The sequence below is a fragment of the Podarcis bocagei genome (genome assembly GCF_964188305.1).
Source record: "Podarcis bocagei genome assembly, chromosome: 16".
Lineage (NCBI taxonomy): Eukaryota > Metazoa > Chordata > Lepidosauria > Squamata > Lacertidae > Podarcis > Podarcis bocagei.
The window spans coordinates 30346635-30368874 of record NC_138142.1 but is presented as its reverse complement, the minus strand read 5'-3'; the positions used below and the strand labels follow the sequence as shown (position 1 = coordinate 30368874).

The 22240-nt window shown below is 46.0% G+C and overlaps 1 protein-coding gene across 8 annotated transcripts in view; it reads left to right on the top strand.

The window, feature by feature from the left end:
* The window catches only part of CAPN1 (calpain 1), a 55357-nt gene that overhangs the window by 8520 nt on the left and 24597 nt on the right, over nucleotides 1–22240 (top strand). For 7 of the 8 annotated variants that reach the window (XM_081174072.1, XM_081174070.1, XM_081174069.1 and 4 more), the window contains exons 2-9: nucleotides 9663–9953; nucleotides 11476–11545; nucleotides 14367–14485; nucleotides 16930–17063; nucleotides 17696–17864; nucleotides 18416–18499; nucleotides 19768–19853; nucleotides 22154–22228. In XM_081174072.1, the coding sequence (XP_081030198.1) occupies nucleotides 9687–9953; nucleotides 11476–11545; nucleotides 14367–14485; nucleotides 16930–17063; nucleotides 17696–17864; nucleotides 18416–18499; nucleotides 19768–19853; nucleotides 22154–22228 (1004 nt within the window). In that variant the 5' untranslated portion in view covers nucleotides 9663–9686. Of the gene's footprint in view, nucleotides 1–8188; nucleotides 8211–9662; nucleotides 9954–11475; nucleotides 11546–14366; nucleotides 14486–16929; nucleotides 17064–17695; nucleotides 17865–18415; nucleotides 18500–19767; nucleotides 19854–22153; nucleotides 22229–22240 lie in introns of those variants that run through there. The other variant, XM_081174071.1, reaches the window with a different exon arrangement.

The following is a 22240-nucleotide window of genomic DNA, read 5'->3' as shown; positions in this document are numbered from 1 at the left end:
CTGGAAGCATATCCACTGCCCATCACAACTTCAGTAGTTGTGCTCTTTGAAGCCAAAGTCTTCAAACACCGCCCCAGGGTTTTCTACTGTTTTTTTTGGGGGGGGGGAACAAAAGCTCTCAAATTCTGAGCAAACGGGTCTTGTTGATTCTTGTGTTTTGCTCACCTTTTCTCCCCCTGATAATACCTTTCGCAAGTCTAAACACATTAATTTCTTGCTCGGGTGTGGCTTTTGAGCACAGTGCGCCAGGCGCAAAAGTACGTACAAAGGAGAGGGTTGCGGCGAGGGTGACTCACTCGGAGCCGGGTTATCTCTGTGCCTGGCTTTACCTGAAAGACCTGTCATGATATTAATGCAAATAGAAGGGGGAAGGTATTAACGGCTGACAGGTTTATAAGATTCCCTTTCTCTGCAATCTCTTCCACCTAACCCATTGTTGCCTTGGTCCTCTGGCTTGAAAAATAATGGCAGCCCTATTAGTATTTTGCGGGTACTGCCCTTTGGGACTGGGGTGGGTGGGCAGGAGGAGGGGAGCCCCACAGGAGGAGGAGGAGCCAGAGGCAAAGCCAAAGCCAACAAGAGGCAGCGGCAATTACCGTATTTTTCGCTCTATAACACGCACCCGACCATAACACGCACATAGTTTTTAGAGGAGGAAAATCCGTAGGCATGCCACCCATAGGCATTTCCTCCATAACACGCACAGACATTTCCCCTTACTTTCTAGGAGGAAAAAAGTGAGTGTTATGGTGCAAAAAATACGGTAATTCTAGTTTTGTCTCCATTTTCCTCCCTGTCTGCAAAACGGAGACAGAAGAGAAGGAAGGTGACAGGCCTGCCTGTAAGTATGAAGGCCAGCTGGTGGATGCTGGATGAACATCTATTAGCCTTGCCAGGAATTATCTGTCTATTTATTCATAATTCACTCAGTCACTGTCCCACTCAGTGTAGAAATGGTGTTGTCAGATCGGACCATCAGAAAGAGACTGGTTTTGAAGAAGATTGGAAAATGTTTGCAGAATACTTAAAAACGCAGTGTAAAAAAAAATATGTTAGAACACAAATAGGATTTGAGTAAGAGAGCAGTGGAGGCAAACTTTTTGGTTTTTATTGTGAGGCAGGCTTCCTCAACCTTGGCCCTCCAGGTGTTTTTGGCCTACAACTCCCATGATCCCTAGCTAGCAGGACCAGTGGTCAGGGATGATGGGAATTGTAGACTCAAAACATCTGGAGGGCCGAGGTTGAGGAAGCCTGTTGAGGTGAGGTGAAGGTCTAGAGCAGTGTTTCCCAACCTTTTTTGGGCAAAGGCACACTTGTTTCATGAAAAAAATCTCGAGGCACACCACCATTACAGCCCTGTGACGTCAGCGCGCAGCGTCACGCCGGGAGGGACATGAATTGCTAGCAAATTACATAATCACCTCCTTGAGGGCTGGCTCATCTTCTCCGAAGGCAGAACCCCATTAATTAACAGGACAGACTCACACCATAGCCAAGACGAGGGGGGGAAAACCTCAGTCATGCACAGTCATGCACACGTGGGGGCTAAATGAGGATGAAGACCGGGCAGAGAGCAGGGTTCAAATCACCCCACCTGGCCAGGACAATCCCTGGGTGCTCCCTTGGGCCACTCGCCTGACCCACCTCGCAGGGCTGTTGTTGCGAGGATAACACGGGGAGAACCACGCGCGCCCCCGGGAGCTCCTTGGAGGAGAAAGCGGGCGATGAATGCAATGCACGAAATATATGAGAGGCGACCAGGTTTTGCAGGTGAGGGGCCCCCGCCAGCCTCCACTTCCAACACCCGGCGCAACGACGCCGAAGTTTCCCCCCGGGCTCGGCTCGGGGAGCAGCGCTGCTCCCCCCCGGCTCCCCTTCGCCCTCCCGGTTCTCTCTGCCGCCCACTGGGGACCCCCCTCACCTGCCAAGTCCGGAGCGCCGGTGGAAGTTGCATGCATGCATGCAGGGCGCCGCGTTGCCATTGCATTGCACTGCACTCCATGCAACGCCTGCACGCATGCATTGCCTTGCACGCCCGCCAAGGGGTCTCCCCGCGGTCCGATGCGTCCCCTCCGGCGCGGATGCAGCATTGCAAAAATAAAAAAACCCCGACGCAGCCCTACCTGGGGGGCAGCCTCCGCCTCCGCCGCTCCGCCTCCGCGGGGATCCCCGGGCTCCATCCTGCTGCCCGATCTCCGCGGGGGCGCAGGCAGGCTGCGCGGGGTCTGCGCGGAAGAGCCCCTGCCCGCCCGGCCGCCGCCGCCGCGCTCATTCCATGGCCGGGAGAAGAGCGCTTCAAACAAAACGCCCGGCCCGCCAGGCCACGCTGGGAAACGTAGTTTGCTCATCCCGCGCAGGCGCGGAGCCCAAGGGCGAGGGGACTACGGATCCCGGCAGCCCCCGCGCCGGGGACGGAGGGGGAGAGGCCGGGTGCAGGGATGGAGGGACGGGTGGGCGAGCGAGTGAGTGAGTGGCAGCCGCCAAGCCTTGGCCGAGAGCCAGGAAGGGCCTCCCCGGAGGAGGAGGAGGAGGAGGGAGGCGCAGAGCGGGAGGGAGGGAGGGAACCCCAGGGGTCATCTAGTGACGGCGCCCCAATCGAAAATTTGACTTTAAAAAAAAAAATCTTTCGAATTTTTTAATTTTTCCCGCGGCACATCAGGCAACATCTCGCGGCACACTAGTGTGCCGCGGAACAGTGGTTGGGAAACACTGGTCTAGAGTAACTATAATATGCAGCATAAATTGAAATTTTGAGGGAACCATCGAGGGAAGGGAAGTCGTAGGTGGAATGATTGCTAAATTTGAAATGTTGTCGGATTGTTTATTTGTTGAAAACTTATAGAAAGAAAATTATAAAGAATAGAAAGGGGGCGGAGACCATCTCTCTGTTCTGGGATTCCTTTCTCAAGAGTGGACAGCCTCATGGCTCCTGGAAGCTCATGAGATGTGACCATCCACCCTTGCTGTTTATTCCAAGCCTCTGGTATTCGGCAGTGCACTTGCCTCTGAACTTGGAGGCTCCATTTGTCCAGTCTTCTTCTAAAGCCAAGTAAGTTGGTGGCCCCATTGCCTCCTGTGGAAGTGAGTTCCATAGTTTCAGCTATGTGCTGTGTGAAGAAGGACTTTCCTTTTGTCTGTCCTCCTGAACCGGCTTCCATGGATGCCCTGGAGTTTCAGCATTATGAGAAACATAGAAAACCTTTTCTCTGTCCACTTTCTGCACGCCTCGGGTCATAAACGTGGCTGGAGGGTATGGTGCTCCCAGGCTCACCTTGCCAAGGGTGGGGTGGGTGGATGTCTTTATGTGCATGCCAAATGTCTCATCTAATGGACTCGTGTTGGGTTAATCTTCTGCACATGCACAAACTCTGTAAACCTCCCTACACCTAGCGAAAGCCAGCCCTCCACACTGTTTTACCCAACTCACACACACCCTGCATTTAAGATTGCAACAAATAAAATATTTTTAAAATCCCATATCTATGAATTAGGAATTACAGTCGTACTTCGGCTCCCAAACACCTTGGGAGTTGAACGTTCCAGCTCCCAGAAGATTGAAAACCGGAAGTGAGTGTTCCTGTTTTCGAACGTTCGTTTGGAAGCCGAACATCCGACAGGGCTTCTGATGAGAAGCCGTGCTTTGGAAGTCGAACGTTTTGGAAACCAAATGGACTTCCGGAATGGATTCTGTTCGACTTCTGAAGTACAACTGTACCAGCAAAGCAGAGGAAGAAGGATATTTTGCTAGACTCCAGAGTAGGGATTTGGAGGGGGGGGGAATTGGATCTTGTTTCCATTTTAAGAAGAAACAACCTAATTCACACTTGTTGAACCAATGCATGAACCCAGAGATTGTTATCCTTCAAAATGTGCATTTCTCTGAAATTTGCAGTGCAGTTTTCCCACCAACCAGTGTTTACAAAAATGCGCTTATTAGAGGAAAGTGTGCATAAGAATGCATATATTAGTGAAACTGAGAAAATTGCTAGCAAAAAAAAATGTATGTTAGTCAAAACAGCACACAAAAAATTGGGTTGTATCCAACAAAGAATAGATACAGTGAAATAAATGAATAAGTGAAATGCTTGGCAGGGGGTTGGACTCGATGGCCCTTGTGGTCCATTCCAACTCTATGATTCTAAAATTTCAATAAACGGACATAAATCTGACATCAAGAATCACAGAACAGAGAAACCAGTAGGAGAACACTTCAATCTCCCAGGACATTCTATACAAGATCTCAAAGTAGCTGTTTTACTACAAAGGAATTTCAGAAATAGACTGGAAAGAGAAGCTGCTGAATTACAACTCATTACCAAACTTAAAACCATGGAGAGACCTGGGCTGAACAAAGACATTGGATTCTTATCTCACTATACATGACTAAGCCATTTCTCACCTTCTCACCCCTTGCCTTTTCCTGTAAGACCTATTACAGTCGTTAAGAGTCGTCAACAGGCTCATCTCAGCTATCTGCCAATCTCCCATTCCCACCACCCTTCTGAGTAACACCCCTCCCCACCTTCTCACTATATAGAAGGATCTGGCAACTTCTGTTTCAGTGTATCTGAAGAAGTGTGCATGCACACGAAAGCTCATACCAAGAACTAACTTAGTTGGTCTTTAAGGTGCTACTGGAAGGATTTTTTTTATTTTGACTATGGCAGACCAACACGGCTACCTATCTGCAACTAAAATTTCACTGTATCTACTCTTTGCTGGATACAACCCAATTTTTTCCGTCAGTCTAGATACAGCCATCAGTTTATTAGGAGAAATTGGCACTGAAACCCTGACAAATTTCCATAAGAATTTTAAAAAGCACAACCAAATTACCAGAGAAATATGGAGAACTGAATTTGAGATTCAAAAAATGAGAAACAAGAAATGAGAGATTCATTTATCCCTAGTCCGAAGAGACAATTTTGCTGGCGTAAAGTATTAGTTAGTCAGTGAAGAAAATGGATTTCTTTGGAGGGACCTTTCCTGAGGAACCGCATTCACCAAATATCTGTTCTTTTTGCAATAGATCTATCATCACATTTGCTTTAAACTTTGTTTTCATCCCTCACCCTACACACCTTTTCCTGCAAATGTGTGCTAAACCTTCCCCAAAGCTGGGCTGAACTGCAGAACCTGTCTTCCAGGCACAGCCGAAAATATTTACATTCCTGAGGTGGAAATTCCTAAATGACATCTGCCCTCTACAGCATTGTTGTTGTTGTTTTATTTTTTTAAAAAAATAGCAGCAGTAGTAATAATAATAGAATCAATCAATCAATTTCTTTATTCGACCGATAGTCAGAATTAAAACATTACACAATAATTATAAACTATAACATCATAGGAGATACATAAGTAAGGTAGGGCCACAGAACTAGACCTCTCACAGATAACCCATATCAAAGCATTCAGTTATACGTTTCCGACACTTGAGTGCCAGGAAAAGAAATTTAGCCACCGACAAGGTTGTTTTCCCAGAAGACTTATTTAGCAGATATGCTGTCTGCTTTCCTCTTTGTCGGAATAGAATAATAGTTTGGGATACTTCATCCTTGTCTGTCTGTCTGTCTACTTACTGTATTAACAGTAAGGACCAAATACGTTTTTTAAAGGCCTAAGTTTGTCACGTCCACTAATTTCAATGGATCTCCTCTGAGTGGAATTAACTTTGGATACGATCCGAGGCTTCCAGGTCTGAGAGTCCCCATTCCAGGCAAGGATATGTACATAAACCCTGACATTCCTCTCTACAAATGAACAGCCAGCAGAACTGGCGCAAGGGAAGGTGATCTGTCTTGCTATTCAGCAGATGTAGCTGTGCAGAGAGAAAGAGACACACACAGAGAAAGAGAGGCTCTGATACAGTTGCTGATACCATTTTGGGCTTCTGACTGCTTGGAGCTGGAATGCCATGGGTAGGACAGATGGCATTTTGCAAGCGTTGGCAGTCTGTAGGGGTGAGTGGATCCCTCAGTTTCGGTTTCTCATTTTTTACAGCCTTACAGTTCTCCACATTTCTATATCGGTTTGCAATTATTATTCGAAAGACCCTCATGGAAATTCATCAGCATTTTAAAGCACTCTTCCCTAACACACGCTTTTTTTTTTTGCAGAGGAGTTTTTTCAAATATTAATGTGTTGTTTATGTTATCTTTGTTGATATGTGCATTTCAATACGCAAAATGCATGTTAGTAACACTCTTTTGCGTTGTAAAATTCAGATAAATGCAAAATTCACAGGACAGCTTGAGTTTGTTTTTTTGAAACCTGTGAATTGAGTCACTTGGCCTTGAAATGCAACCTGGACCAATTTTCTCCTCTTTCCTTATCTGCACTCCATGTTTGTTTATATTTTTTTAAAAGCACACCTCTATGTCTACCTAACCCAAATTCTGCTCCTAAAGAAGCTCGATGCCACAACCCGCATAGATTATGCAAATGCAACAGATTAGTATAATTGCAGTTCCTTTGCATGATTTCAAAGCCTCCTTCCCTAACCCCTGGCTTCCGAGATAACACGAGGCATTGCCAGCACGCCTCTTTCAAGGAAAGTGTGCAGCATTTGGGACTTCTTAGCATAGAGAAGAGGCAAGCGACCATTTACTGTATTTACCGTATTTTTTGCTCCATAACACTCACTTTTTTCCTCCTAGAAAGTAAGGGGAAATGTCTGTGCGTGTTATGGAGCGAATGCCTACGGATGGCGGGGGGATCTGCTGCAGTCATGAGCAGAGGATCCATGGTTCCCCTTCCTTCTCTCCTCCGTGGCTTGCTTTGCTCACTTTGAAACAGCAAAGTGGGAGAAGAGCTGCTTAGGGGGGAGAATAGAGGGACAGAGAGCCTGGTTACAATGCACGGATCCACATGGATCCTCAGGATTTTTGCACTGGGTCACCCCAGATTCACCATCAGATCACATAGCATGTCCATGGCTACAGCTTGCACCCAAAAAATCACGCACCCACTATTGCCTGGGGCCGCAGTGGTGCAAAAACGTGGTTACAAAGCATGGATCCACATGGATCCTCAGGATTTTTGCATTGGGCTACCCCAAACACACCGTCAGATCACATGTCTGTGGCCACAGCATGAACCACAAAAATCATACATCCACTGTTTCGTTTAGAATATTTTTTTTCTTGTTTTCCTCCTCTAAAAACTATGTGCGTGTTATGGTCGGGTACGTGTTATAGAGCGATTTTTTTCCCCTGATTTGAACTATAAAATGGTGGTTTTCTTGAGTCAAAATGAGAGTACCCCTAAACATTTTTTAAGAAAAAAAGCACTGGGAGTTCTAACACTAGAACTCATGGGTGAAGCTGAGCATTGAAAGAATCAGGACAGGCAAAAAAAGGGGGGGGACTTCACACAGTTGAAATTTGCTCCCCCAGGAGGCAGCGATGGCCACCAACTTGGATGGCTTTAAAAGAGGATTGGTGGTGCAGCAATAGATTGGCTCGCACGTTTTTCGAAGCTAAGCAGGGTCTGGTATGGTTTCAAATTGGATGGGAGACCATGTCTTGAGATGCCTACATTGCAGGGTTTGGACTTAGATGGCCCTTAGGGTCCCTTCCAACTTCAAATCATGAAAGGTAAGGCTATCAGTGTCTATTATCCCTGTTGGTGATGCCCTGCTTCCATCACTGGAGGCAGTAGGCTTCTGAAAGCTAGTTGCTGGAAACTGCGAAGAGTGTTCTTCTGCTTGGGGCGTCATGCTTGGGGGCTTCCTGCAGGCATCTGTTGGGCCACTGTGACAGCAGGATGCAGGATTAGCTTGGCTTGGGCCTGATCCAGCAAAGCTCTTCTTGTGTTCAAGCTTGTCTTCACAGCCATAAGAGCTAGGAAGGTGAAACTTTTCTTTAAAAGCAAGCAAGATGGGAGCCTTGGGGAAATTGGTCTCCAGACTGCTGCCTTCTGCATCCCCCACCCCTTGCATTCCTTCGGCAACCGCTGTGCTCCAGACGAGTGCAACTTGGGAGGAAGGCCTGTGACTCAGCGGCAAAGCTTGTAACTTTTTGCATAAAAAGGCTCCATCTGCAGGCAAGGGCGTCCGACTGGCAACAGCCCTCCAAGGTTCGGACAAGGGTCTTCCCAGCTATGCTAGGGATTTGACCTGTGCTCCTTCTACCACTAAGCTACAACCCTTCCTCTAAAAAAGGAAGTCGGTGACATCCACACCTGATACACCTGAAGCACTCTTATACCAGGTGAGCAGTCATGGACAAACCTAGAAATAGTAGTTGGAAGTTTGAGCCCTGTGAGGTTAATGCTGTGAACAAACTACAGTTCCCAGCACTCTTTGGGGAAGACGCTGATGATGTGGATGAGAGAAAAATAATAATAATAATAATAATACAATGAATTAATATGCCCCATCGTTCAGCCTGGACACTGAGGTCCAGTTCCAAGGGCTTTCTGGCGGTTCCCTCACTGCGAGAAGTGAGGTTACAGGGAGCCATGCAGAAGGCCTTCTCGGCAGTGGCACCTGCCCTGTGGAACGCCCTCCTATCAGATGTCAAGGAGATAAACAACTATCTGACTTTTAGAAGAAATCTGAAGGCAGCCCTGTTCAGGGAAGTTTTTAATGTTTGATGTTTTGGTCAGGGTATTATTATCATTATTATCATCATTATTATGTCATGATGCTTAAAGTAGCATAAGAGTGCATTAAATGTGTCGTGTGAGATTCTAACCCTCATGGTTTTCTTGGGACATAGGAAGCTGCCTTAGATAAGATCAGACTATTTGTCTACCTAACCCAACATTGTCTGCACTAACTGGCAGCAGCTCTTCAGGGTCTTCAGGGGTTTGGTTTGCTCAGCTGAGCAGAAAATGGTCTTCCTCAACACCTGCTCCCTGATCCTTTTTTAAACTGGAGATGCCAAGAATTGAACTCGGGACCTTCTGCACGCAAAGCAGGTGCTTTGCCACTGAGTTGCAGTCCTTCTGTGGGGCTTGTAGAAGTAAAAAGAACAAATTTTAGCTGATTTTGGACCATTTTCTTCAAAGGGAAAGTTATTTTCGCAGGCAGCGCTACAATCCAAAGGATTCCGGAAGGATGTCCCCTTCCATCCAAATAACATAATCATATTGTGCAGTGTCTTGTTTTCTTAATTTGGCTTTTAGTGTACTTTGTGTGTATATCAAGTAATTAACAAATATAGTAAATAGTGATAATGATACTAAAGCTTCCCTTTTCTAGGGTTGCCGTATTTCAAAAGTAAAAACCAGGGCACCCCCCCAAATTGTCACGCTTTCTAAAGGAAAACCCGAAAGTTGTTGCGCTTTCTTTTTTACATAAACACCAAAAAACACACACTATTTCTCGTTTACTTGCTGAAGATCCAGGACAAACCACTGCCTTCCAGAAATCCCCACCCCACCCCCGGACGTCACTTCCACCTTTGAAATCCCGGTAATGTCTGGAAAATTATGAGAAATATTATGAGAAATATCCACGTTTCTGTCTAGGAACCTAGGAATATGCTTTACACTGATTCAGACCTTTGGTCTATCTAGCTTGGCACTGTCTGAACGAAATGGCAGCGACTGTCCAGAGTTTCTGGAGATGCTGAGGATTGAGCCTTCTACATGCCAATCAGATGCTCTACCACTGAACCAAAGTTCTGTGTGTTTAATGCCATCTTTATTTGTTTCAGGAGGGCTTCACCCAATTGCCCGAGATGTCGGAAGAGGTCATTGTGCCTATCTATTGCACGGGGGTCTCCGCTCAGGTCCAGAAGCAGCGGGCCAAAGACCTGGGCTTGGGTAAAAACGAGAATGCAATCAAGTACCTGAACCAGGATTACGAGAGGCTTCGCAACGAGTGCTTGCAGAGTGGAGCCCTTTTCAGGGATGACACCTTCCCCGCCACAGCCTCTTCCCTCGGTTTCAAGGAGCTTGGGCCGAATTCCTCCAAGACGTATGGAGTCAAGTGGAAACGGCCTACGGTGAGACTCAAGAAATGGCGCAGGTTGCAACCCAGAATATCTTTGACCTTGAGTTATGTCTTGCTATTGGCATCAGTTTAGCCCAGGCATAGGCAAACTCAGCCCTCCAGATGTTTTGAGACTACAATTCCCATAATCCCTGACCACTGGTCCTGTAAGCTAGGGATCATGGGAGTTGTAGTCCCAAAACATCTGGAGGGGAGAGTTTGCCTATGCCTGGTTTAGCCCATCTAGAAAATGGGCGTAGTAGTTCTGTGTAGGTAAGCATCAGTTATTTGGGAACACAGGAAAGCCGCAGAGTTGTGTTACCGGTCTGAAAATTCAGCATCCCAGTAACCTCCTTTTTACACTCAAGTTTCTAGCCCTTATGGGGTAGGGAGATGACACGTTACAGAGTGTGGATTCAATAGTGGAGCAGCTGGCTGGCTGGCTCTTCTGCAGAGCTGCTGCCTTTACTCCAGGTAAAGCAAGGAAAGACTCCCACCTGAACATCTGGAGAGCTACTGCTGGTCAGTGCAGACAACACTGAGCTTGATTAGGCTGACTCAGTACCTGTGTTCGCATAGTAATGTCTGCTGATCTCCCCGAAGCCAAATAGGACTCCCAGTAGTCAAGGCTTCATGCCAGAATGAATTAAGCAAAGTGGTAAAAGCAAAACAGTGGAATTAATTATGGAGAACGTAAGAGAATATGCATATAGGTTTAACCTGCATTTTTAAGGCAGGCTACAGAGCTGAGCTTTCCTCGGGGAAAAGAGTTTCACTTTTTACTTAATGTGCAGAGTACGCACGGCCCTGATGATCAAAAGCCCTCCCTGCCTCATAGTTGTCTAAAAGGTAAACAAGATAAAGGGCTGGTGCAACTTTGGTATTAGGCAGCCAGCCGGCTGGCCCCTCACCCTGCAGTTCCTTTTCCCCTTTCCCAGGTAGAGGCAAATCATAATGCAATGCTTCTGAATACCAGTTGCTGGAAACTGCAGGAGAATAAGGTGCTCTTTGAGCTCAGGTCCTGCTTGCAGGTTTCCCAGAGGCATCTGGGTGGCCACTGCGAGAACAAGATGCTGGACTAAATTTGGGGCCCCCTTTTGGCTTGATGGGACGCGGGTGGCACTGTGGCCTAGGACTTGCCAATCAGAAGGTCGGCGGTTCTAATCCCTGCGACGGGGTGAGCTCCCGTTGCTCGGTCCCTGCTCCTGCCAACCTAGCAGTTTGAAAGCACGTCAAAGTGCAAATAGATAAATAGGTACCACTCTGGCAGGAAGGTAAATGGCGTTTCCGTGCGCTGCTCTGGTTCGCCAGAAGCAGGTTAGTCATGCTGGCCACATGACCCGGAAGCTGTACACCGGCTCCCTCGGCCAATAAAGCGAGATGAGCGCCACAACCCCAGAGTCGGGCACGACTGGACCTAATGGTCAGGGGCCCCTTTACCTTTGGCCTGATACAGCAGGCTCTTCCTCTTAGGCATTTAAGAGCAACAGCAGCAACAACAACAAACCAGCCCGCCTCCCTCTTGTGTATTTCAGGAACTGTGCCGCAACCCTCTCTTCATTGTGGATGGGGCGACCCGCACAGACGTCTGCCAAGGAGCTCTGGGTAAGGAGGGTTCACCCGAGGCTGCGAGGTTGTCTGCCAGAGATGGGCGCTAAGCACCCCAAAAAGCAGGGAGAGGTTGGGGGTCACTGCAGTCAGGTCGCCTCTCTCACGCACCCTTGGTTCTTTCCCACCTCCCTCCCCTCTTTGTTGTAGAGGAGATCCTAGGAAGAGCTTGGCTGCTGGATCAGGCCAAAGGGTGCCCTTCCAGTTTTTGCAGCCAGGTGTCCATGGGAAGCCCTTAGCCATGTCTGTTGATTTCAGTGGGTGTATTCTAGGGTGGGAGTTGGTTGGACACCACCCATGGGCGTAGCCGGGGGAGCAGGTGGGGCAGCTGCCCCCACCCATAATCAAGTAAATAAATAAAATAAATAAATAAAAAATAAAATAAAATAAATAAATACGCTTAACTAAAAGTAGAAATTTGTAGAAAGATTATGACAGATTTTTATGACCACTTGGGATCAAAAGAAAGTAATTTAAAATGACGGTTTTTGACATTTCATTCCAAATCTGCTAGACAGAGTCAGACAGAGGATGATGACAGGTGTGTGTCCTCCCCCCCCTAGAAATCTTGACTACGCCCAAGATACCGCCCATCTCAAATAAAAAAAGTTGCTCAAATTTATATGTTGGAAATGGGGGACGGACAGCCAGCTTTTCTGTTTTCTTCAGGTAGACAAAACCTACTGATAACTTGGAAGGCAAAGATTTTGATGCAATTTCTGATTGTTGATTTCCTGCTGGCCCTTTGTTTATTTTTCTGTGTTTTATCGGCATGGCTTGTTTTCTGTTATGACGAGAAGTACAATTTTGAAAGGACGCTGGAGCCTTTCCGGGTGTGTCCTGATTGTGCAACAGCAGCCGCAGAGCCCCCTGAGGATATGACGTGACTCCCTCACTCTCTCTGGCCTTCGTACCATTCCTGCCTGGCTGTTTTCTTTTTGACTTGGCTGTTTTGAAACTGTCAGGTCACGGTCATCGAGGGAAACTTCCCGACAGCTGCAGGAAACACACCCTCCTCAGTGTTTCTTCTCCTCCCTCCCTCCCTCTCTCACACCACACACCATTTATCTGATCAGAGCCCTGCAGGCAGGCGTGGTCTCTTCTGCGCGGCCTGCACCCCTCCCCGGGGCAGAGCGCCAGCTTCAGGGCTCAAAGACAGCAGGCTGGTGTCTGCGCTTACTCCAAAACAAGTTTGTATTTCAGAGTAACAACTCTGCAGTCGCCAAAGCGGAATGTTTTGTTGCCATTTTCAGGCAAGACAGCTCTAAAGTCTTATTTTCAAATGATGGGCTGACTGTGATGGATTCTTAGTTAAACGTCTAGTTCAGATGACAACCTTGTGCCTAGGTTAAGAGCTCTGAGAACTTAAAGAAGAAATGTCCTTTGATCCAGGGAGAGTCCACATATATACCGTATTCTTCCATGTATAACACGCCACCGTGTATTAACACCCCCCCTATTTTGGGGGACTCAAAATTAAGAAAATGGGGGGAGATTGCCCCCATGTATAAGACTACCCCCCCTTAACATTATTTTTAGTAAAAAAAAAACCTAGCCTTATACAGAGAAAAGTACAGTATATTGGCCAATTCCAACCTCTTTTTCTTAATGACGACTGCTCCTGCTCTGGCTGCACAGACAAAGCAACTTGGTTCCTGAAATTCATTCCGATTATGCAGATTAAATATAGCTGATAGAATTCTACAGGATGAGGTTTTTGTGCGTGAAAGCAGTCCAGATCCAATGATCCCAAGACATCAGGCGCCATCTTGGCGCCCAGGCATCCACTTGGTCGCAAGTGGTTGGAAGCTAGGTGCAAAATGCGCCTGGCACCTGACTAATTTCGAACACTGGAGAAAGCACCCCACCCACCCAGAGATCAGGAACCAGGCAGGCAGCTGGTAGTCCACTTGGGCTAAGGCAGTGTTTCTTAAACTAGTTTCAGGTGGCCCTAGCTGTGCCATAGCACCAGAAACTCCTGGTCCGCTGAGTGATGATGGCTGGCAGACCGGAAAGTTCCGGGGAGGGTGAGGGAAGGGAGGCCAGAGGAGGTGCTGAGGGGAATTAGGAGGTGAAATAATGAAAGGTGAATATTTGTTGAAATAAATAGAATGGGAAAAGAAAGGAAGGGAATAAGACAGGAGAACTGTTACAGGTCCGGAGAGGAGGGATGAAAGGAACTGGCAGTTTTGGGGAGGGTGCGAGGGGGGAAAATGTATGTATTGGTCGTGAAAGGAGAATACAAAAGAAAAAGTTCGCTCCACTTGGAGCTTCTGGGGCAGCAGATTCTCCCTGAAATGAGGGGGCTCTCAGGATGCCTCCAAAACAAAGTCTCCTCACAACTTTCAGACCCTTTATGAAACTACACTTCCCAGGATGCTTTGGGGGAAGCCACATCTACTCAGAGTGGCATGATGCATAGGGCAGATGGGGCCTTAGTCATGTCCACCTAATGCTAACAGGCCTACTCTGAGTATCCCTAATGTTGGATGCAACAGCCTCGCCAAATAATTACACACACACACACACACACAATGGTACCTCAGGTTACATACGCTTCCGGTTACAAACTCCGCTAACCCAGAATAGTACCTCAGGTTAAGAACTTTGCTTCAGGATGAGAACAGAAATCACACGGCCGCGGTGTGGCAGCAGCAGGAGGCCCCATTAGCTAAAGTGGTGCTTCAGGTTAAGAACAGTTTCAGGTTAAGAACAGACCTCCAGAACTAATTAAGTACATAACCAGAGGTACCACTATATATAAATAACAGTTGTTTTTGTTTTAACTGGCTGGCTTTCCCTTTGCCTCTCCTTCCAGGTGACTGCTGGCTCCTGGCGGCCATTGCCTCCCTCACCCTGAATGACCCTCTTCTCCACCGTGTTGTCCCCCATGGGCAGAGCTTCCAGAATGGGTACGCTGGCATCTTCCACTTCCAGGTGAGCACCTGCCTTGCTGCGAACCTTGTTACTCAAAGCACTGCGTCTCTCTCTCTGTGTTTTTAAATTGGATTTATTTTGTAGGGACATAGACTAGGCCTGCCTGCGAAGCAACAGAGAAATTCTTTGTGTCCTCCAGATCTCTCTGGTGTTTATTTTAGCATTCTTCCCTGATTTGCTAGCAGAAAGCTTATACCAAGGTTAGATCGTATCCAGTCTTTCTGAGCATTCATTCTGATTTATTTATTTTGCAAGTTGTTTATACGACAATAGGCATTTGTGCTCCGATCACTCTGATTTTCCTTGTAGGGTGTTTACACCTTTCCAGTTAATCACTCGTTCATCCCACTCTTTTCTGTGTATTTTCCTGTCACTTTCCATAGTGCAAAACGGTGTGTGTGTGTGTGTGTGTGTGTGTGTGTGTAAAATTGATTTAACAAAAAAAAAAATGCAAGCATAACAAAAAGGGGGGAGGGAAGCCCCAATGAATCAAAAATGTAAACCATAGCCTGGAAGGACAAAGATATAGCTCCAAAGGGATAATAAGGTATTAACTCATACAGAAATTCCCTTTCCAAATGCAGTGGTACCTTGGGTTAAGTATTTAATTCGTTCCGGAGGTCTGTTCTTAACCTGAAACTGTTCTTAACCTGAAGCACCACTTTAGGTAATGGGGCCTCCTGCTGCCGCTGTGCCGCCGCCGCACAATTTCTGTTCTTATCCTGAAGCAAAGTTCTTAACCTGAAGCACTATTTCTGGGTTAGCGGAGTGTGTAACCTGAAGCGTATGTAACCTGAAGCATATGTAACCCGAGGTACCACTGTAATAATAATCCCTGGCTTTCTGCTAACTGAGGGAGCCTGGCGATCAGTTTAAAAATGGACTTTTAATTCTAGGAGAGTGAGAATAAAAAGTCTGTTTTTACAGTTATCTCCAGGCTCCCTCACTTAGCCCAAAGCCAGCTCCTTAAACGCACAAACGCCATTCAAGGCAATCTGCCCAGCTCTACCCCATCCAACGCCTGGCTTCGTCTGTTGCCAGCTGAGGTGGCTTTGCTGCTTATTTTAAGTCTTCCACACCTGAGGACTCCACCCTGATGTGGAATCCGACCTCGCAGGTGATGATTCGCCTTGGTATTTCAAGGTTCTTTGTTTGTGGGGGTGGCAAGGGTGTGGTGCATAGCGGGGAAGAAAGCTGCCCGGTGCCTCCCATTCAGAGCACAGCCTGGTGTTTGCTCAGCCTGCTGCTCTGTGCCTGCAGGTAGACAGCTGCAGCTTTCCTGATGAATCGCACTTGCAGAATCTCTCTCCCTTCCTGCCCTTTAGTGGAACTGGGTTTGTTAGGCCGCAGAAAGAAAGCTGGACTAGGTGGGCCTGCAAGGAATAATGTAATTTGAGCAAGGTGTCAGGCTCAGAGCTCGTGCAGAACGCTGGACCTTGACCTTGGAACATGTGGACTAATGATGGCTTTCTCTGAGCATGTGCAGAGCGCAACCGCTAAGAACCCCCCCCCGATCTGTCAGTTTCAGTTTCTTGTTTTTCCAGTTTTAAATTCAGTTCTCCTGTCTGTAGCCTGGAATTTTATTTTTTTTAAAGTATTGTGAAAATTCATCAGCATTTCAATGTAAATTTCTTCTGAAATACAGTGGTACCTCGCAAGACGAATGCCTTGCAAGACAAAAAACTCGCTAGACGAAAGGTTTTTCCGTTTTCGATTTGCCTCGCAAGACGAATTTCCCTATGGGCTTGTTTCGCAAGACGAAAACGTCTCGCGACTTTGTTTCCTTTGTCTAAAAACAAAGACATGTTTTGTTTATAAAGTTAATTTATTTTCCCTTCAATTTTTGAACTGCTCTTTACAGTATGTGTGACTTTAAAGAGCAGTTAATAAACTGTTGTTGTACCAAATTTGGCTTTGTTTGGACTTTTTTTGACCATAGGAACGCATTAATTGATTTTCAATGCATTCCTATGGGATTTTGTGATTCGCAAGACGAAAAATTCGCTAGATGACAAAACTTGCGGAACGAATTAATTTCGTCTTGCGAGGCACCACTGTACACTTTTTTGTATGCCATTTTGACTGTTTTGCAAGCAATTCCCGCCTTATAGAATACTTTTTTTTTGTATTCTGTTTTCACTAAACACTTTCCCCTGTTTTTCTAAACACTTTCCCCTGTCATATGTATTTTTGTAAATGAGTTGTTCAGTTGCAGAACTACCGTTGTAAAATTCAGAGAAATGTAAATCTCATTGTGTTTGGGCTCACATAATGGTTTGATGAGAAGTACAGATTAAGTACGTTCTCATCTAAAACGCGAACAGCATCCATCTTCTCTCCTCCCTGCCTCCATTCTCACATGCAGCAGGGACCAGGTTTAATTCCTGGCATCTCCAGGTTGAAAAGTTTTCACCTTTGTCTTGCCTGTTTTGCGCTTGGTTCAGATCTGGCAATTTGGCGAGTGGGTCGACGTGGTGGTGGATGACCTCCTCCCAACCAAAGATGGCAAGCTTGTGTTTGTCCACTCCGCAGAAGGCAACGAATTCTGGAGCGCCCTGCTCGAGAAAGCTTATGCCAAGTAAGCATCTAAATCTCTTGGTTTGGGGTCGACGGGGGGAGGGAGGCTAAAGATTTGGTACAAAAGACTTGTGTTTGTCCCACAGCTGCCAAGGGCAAACACTGTGACCTGGGGGTGAGTCAGCCTCAGTTTTCCCAGTTGTGAAATAGGAACAAACAGGATACCCCCCCTTTATTTTAGATTTCTTACTAACCCTTTACCAGAAAGTCCCAGGGCAGGTTACGACAGTGAAATACACAACTATAAAAGAACTAAATCATTTGAAGCGTAGAAGAAGAAAAGTGCAAAAACAGTTTAGAACCGTTCCACATGTATAACAATTAAAACAGATCCATGTATAAGTTGGCCTTACCCGGCTTAGGTTCAGAGATTTGGGTGGCTCAGTGGTAGAACGGCTGCTTTGCTTGAAGATGGTCCTGGGTTTAGTCTGAGTGGGGTGGACTAGATGAGTCCTGGGGGTCCTTTCCAGCTCTGTGATCCTATGATTCCCAGCAACTCCAGGTAGGGTATCACTGCCTGGTACCCTGGAGAGCTGCTGCCAGTCAGTGCAGACAATACTGAACTAGATGGATGCAGCAATGTTCCGATTCACTATGAAGCGCCTTCTTGATGCCCTGCTGCTTCCACCGTAGGGTGAACGGCTGCTACGAGGCTCTTTCGGGAGGAAGCACCTCAGAAGGGTTCGAAGACTTCACGGGAGGCGTCACTGAGTGGTACGACCTACAAAAGCCGCCCAGCGACCTCTTCCAGATCATCTTAAAGGCCCTGGAGAGGGGGTCTCTCATGGGTTGCTCCATTGATGTGAGTACGTTGGGGCTGCATCCACCACTATAGTCCACTAGTGCAAGGGCTGTTGCACTAGTGGGCAGGTGAGCTTTCCTGTTGTGCAACAGAAGACTCCAGTGCAACAGCCGTGCTAGCGGAAACTCGCCATGCAACAGATTGCACAATTACTAGCAGCCTGCTTGTGCATTTTATTTACACAGCAGTTTACCGGTGGCATGAAACATTTTGCCAGAGGAACAGGTATACTGCTAAGTGGCTGGTGAACTACAATCACAATTTTTTGTGATGTATACAAGTTTTATTTGGGGGGGGGAGTTGGTTCTGGGTTTTTTTCTACATGGATGCTATTTTTCTATATATATACCTTATCTTACCCTGTGCACTTGCAATTAAGTACTTTTTATCTTTCAACAAAGGATATATATATTTATATAATCTTCCATAATATCTGATACAGTGCTGTGTGTTGGCTGCTCCATCCCCTTCCAGCAAAGTCTTACGTCCTTGGAGGCCCTTTGAAGGTTGTCACTTAGATTCTTACTCTTCTTCGACCCCCGTTTTTTCAGATCACAAGTGCTTTTGACATGGAGGCTGTCACTTTTAAGAAGCTGGTGAAAGGCCACGCCTATTCCGTCACTGGAGCTGAGCAGGTGATTGTTGCGTTTCTACTATTCGGCGCTCGTTTGTTTTCCTTTTTATTTACAGTATTTATGTCCAGACCCCTTTTAGCAAAACAACAACAACAACAACAAAAACTCTTAGGGCACCTTAAACCAATCAATTCTAAGGTGGTCCCTGCCCTCAACCTCACAATCTTAAGAAGTCAAGAGAGAAGGCCTAAAGCGAGGGCAGGGACCCTTCTTCATTCTGAGGGCCACGTTGCCTTCTTGGCAACTTTCTGAGGGCCACATGCCTGAGGCAAAAGTGGGTGGGGCAACAATGGCAGATTTTACCTTTGTACAGGTAGGCTGGTTTCTGCACAGGCCCTAACACACCCCTTTCAACCCTCTTGCAGGGAAGCAAGAGGCATTTTCAGAGTCCAAGGGCCTGTACCCACCTGGGTGTGAAACAAGGCCAGATAGCGAGGCCCTAGGCCTGAAATTCCCCATTTCTGACATAAAGAGGAACTCTATTCCTGCAGAGGGGAAACAGATAAAAGAACAGAGGATCATCTATGTAGGAAAGTTTAATAACAGAGAGGTTGCCAGAAAAGAATCCTTACAACAACAAGAAAAAGTCAATCAATCAATCAATCAGATCTTTATTACAGTCATAGACAAGCATAAGTAGGGTGGGGAACAATTATTTAAAATCTGTAAAATGTTTTGGAAAGCTAAAATTATTAAAACAGAAGGTATATGTAAAAGATACAAGAATCTAAAAGAGGCTAAAAGAAGGGTTAGGACTGGAGCATTAAACAAATGTGGAAGAGCATAAAAGGTTAGTATATAAAAGGCTATGGCTATCCATTTACAGAGCGCTCTGATATGGGTGTTCATTAAATCTAGTTTGTGGCACAGGTCATCACCCGACGAATTTTGAATGCTGCTATGCAGAACCTGGCAACGTCGTATGTTGTAGCAGGGTTGGTATCTTGAAAGCAGCAGGGAGCTATAGAATTTTTCTGGGCGCCCTGGGTACTTATGGAGTAGTGGGGAGATGAGGCTGATATGAATGTCTCTATAATATAGGCACTGGAGAAGCACATGCTCTATTGTTTCTATATGTCCAGAGTCACAGGGGCATTGTCATTTTCCCACAGAAGCCATCTGGAACTTATTGCCACTCGGAAGCTATTCAGACTGTTTGAAAACAGGGCTGGGTCAATAATGTGGTCAAGTCAAGTGCAGCCTTGTTCTTTCCTTCCTCTGTGACAATCTCTTAACGGCCATCTCTCATTATCTCTCTGCTCCCACAGATCAACTACCGAGGGCAGAGAGTTAACCTGATACGGATGCGAAACCCGTGGGGGGAGGTGGAGTGGACTGGAGCTTGGAGTGACAAGTAAGAAGGAAATCCTGGAAGAGTTTTTTATGCATGCTTCAGAAAGGGCTGGTGAAAGGGGGAGAAAGTCACCAGGGCGGCCATAGCAAGTTCCCTCCTTCTGTTGATGAGCTTCCTTTGTTTTCACGGGGATGAGAATATACGGGTTCCGCTTCCCCTCCTCCTGGACCATAGAGCTGTGGGGACAGAAGGCCTGTCTTCTCTATATACCGTTTTAATCCCACCGCAAAGAGCTCAGGGTGGCATGCATGATCTTCCCGGCGTCGCATCAGGACAACTTTGCAAAGTAAGGTTAGGTTGAGAGACAGGAACCAGCCCAGGGTCATCTAGTAAGCTTTGTAGCTGGACCAGGATTTGAATCCAGGACTCTCCAGTCCAGCATTCTAACCATCACAGACAGAAATGAAGGAGGCACAAGGTTTAGGCGCTTGAAAAAGAAGAGCCCCTGTGCCCCAAAATTGGTGTGTGCAGGAAGCGAGTTTGCCAAGCAAAGTCACAAAGGGAACCAGAGTGCATGTTGTGTTTGGAAACCAGAGTGAATTTTTTGGTGACAAATCTATGAGAGTTACTAGGCCTACAGCAGGTGTGAAGAAAATTTGCCCTCCAGATGTTGCTGAACTCCCATCATCCTTGGCTGTTGGCCATTCTTGCTAGGGTTGATCAGAGCAACATCTGGAGGGCCAAGACTCCTCACCCCTGGGCTTTGAGAGACACTCCGGCTCTTAATATTTGCACGAGCAGTTGCTTCACAATAGTTGGTTCATCACAGAAGATCAAATACAATCTAGTGTTTTTGAAGTGGTGCCTGCAGAATAAATGGCTCCATGTAGCTTTGCAAGTTTTATCAGTCAACACGCTATAGAGTAGACGAAGGCAGCTTACCCATCCCATGTCAGAGATATCTAAGAAAAAGAAAAGTTCTTGTTTCAAAAACTCCCATTTGTTTGATTGCCCCCCATTCATTTCAATTTCATTCACTGGGTTTCCTCCCACTGAATTCAGTAGGAGATCCAGCTTCTCTTCTACAGCCTGTAACTCTTGTGTTTTTCATCCACAAGGCAAGGTGAACATTTTAGACATTCTAAATAACTGGCTGCAAATAACGTTGCAAATAACTGGCTGTCTCAGATTTCAGAAAACCTGAAATATGCCCATTTTACAGGCAACCCATTAAAGCACATATTGTTTAAACTTTCCATTGATTTCAATAAGAGACCCAGACAGTCTTCTGCTGCCTGAAACTTTCATTATTATTATTTTTTTCTGTCCAGATAGCAAGACATTTTTAGACCTTATATTGAAACTGAGTCATGGGAGATTCAGTACAGAAATAAAGAAGCTGTTGACACAGGATTAGGCAAATTTTTGAAGGATAAGGCTGTCACTGGCTATAATTATGAGGGCCATCAGAGGAAGTATTCCTCTGGAAATCAGTTGCTGGAGAGTGAAAGTGAGCTGTAGCATTCAAGTCTTCCTTGTAGGCTTCCAGTAGCCCTCTGGCTTGCCACTTGATTAGGCAGGCCTTCCAACAGTCCCAGCAGCGCTCTTATGGGCTGGTTGAGAAGACTCTGCATTTTCTTCAGAGATGCAATGAGACTGAGGGTATGTTCTATCATGTGTTGTGGACCTGTAAAAGGGTAAAAGAGTATTGGGAAATAATTCATAATGAATTGGAAAAAGAATGTTTAAAAGTACTTTCTCCCAAAAAAACAAGATTCCTTTTCTGTTGGGGATAATTCAGATGGAAATTCCCAGGCGTCAAAAAAGGTTATTTATGTACAGTATACAACAACTGCAGCCTGTGTTTTGTTAGCCCAAAAATGGAAAACGAGCAAAGTCCCAACTAAAGAAGAATGGCAACTTAAACTGATGGAATATGCACAGCTTGTGGACCTAAAATATAGTATAAGAGAACGAGGAGAAGAAGATTAAAGAACGTTTAAAGAAGATTGGGAAATGTTTATTGAATATACGGGGGGAAATTGTGTATATTTGAAAACATGGGCAGCATTAAGATAAATTCAGCAGTGTAAATAAGTTTTGATGGATGTAATAATGGAATACTGAATGGTTTAGTTTATATAAAATATGCAGGGATTTGTGTTATGCAAAATAAACCATGGAAAGGGAAGAAGGGAAGTCACTGATATTTTAAGGTTGTTTAAATGAATATTCTAAAATATAAAACAAAATTTAGTAAAAATTATAAAAGGGGGAACAGAGAAGAATCTGCATTTTCTACTTCTTTTGGAATCTCTCTCTGTAACAGGCAGCACATTTTCTTCTCTTTTTCTTTACAGCTCTGGGGAATGGAACGCCGTGGATCCATCTATAGGGCAGCAGCTGAGAATTAAAATGGAAGATGGAGAATTCTGGTAGGTGCCCTT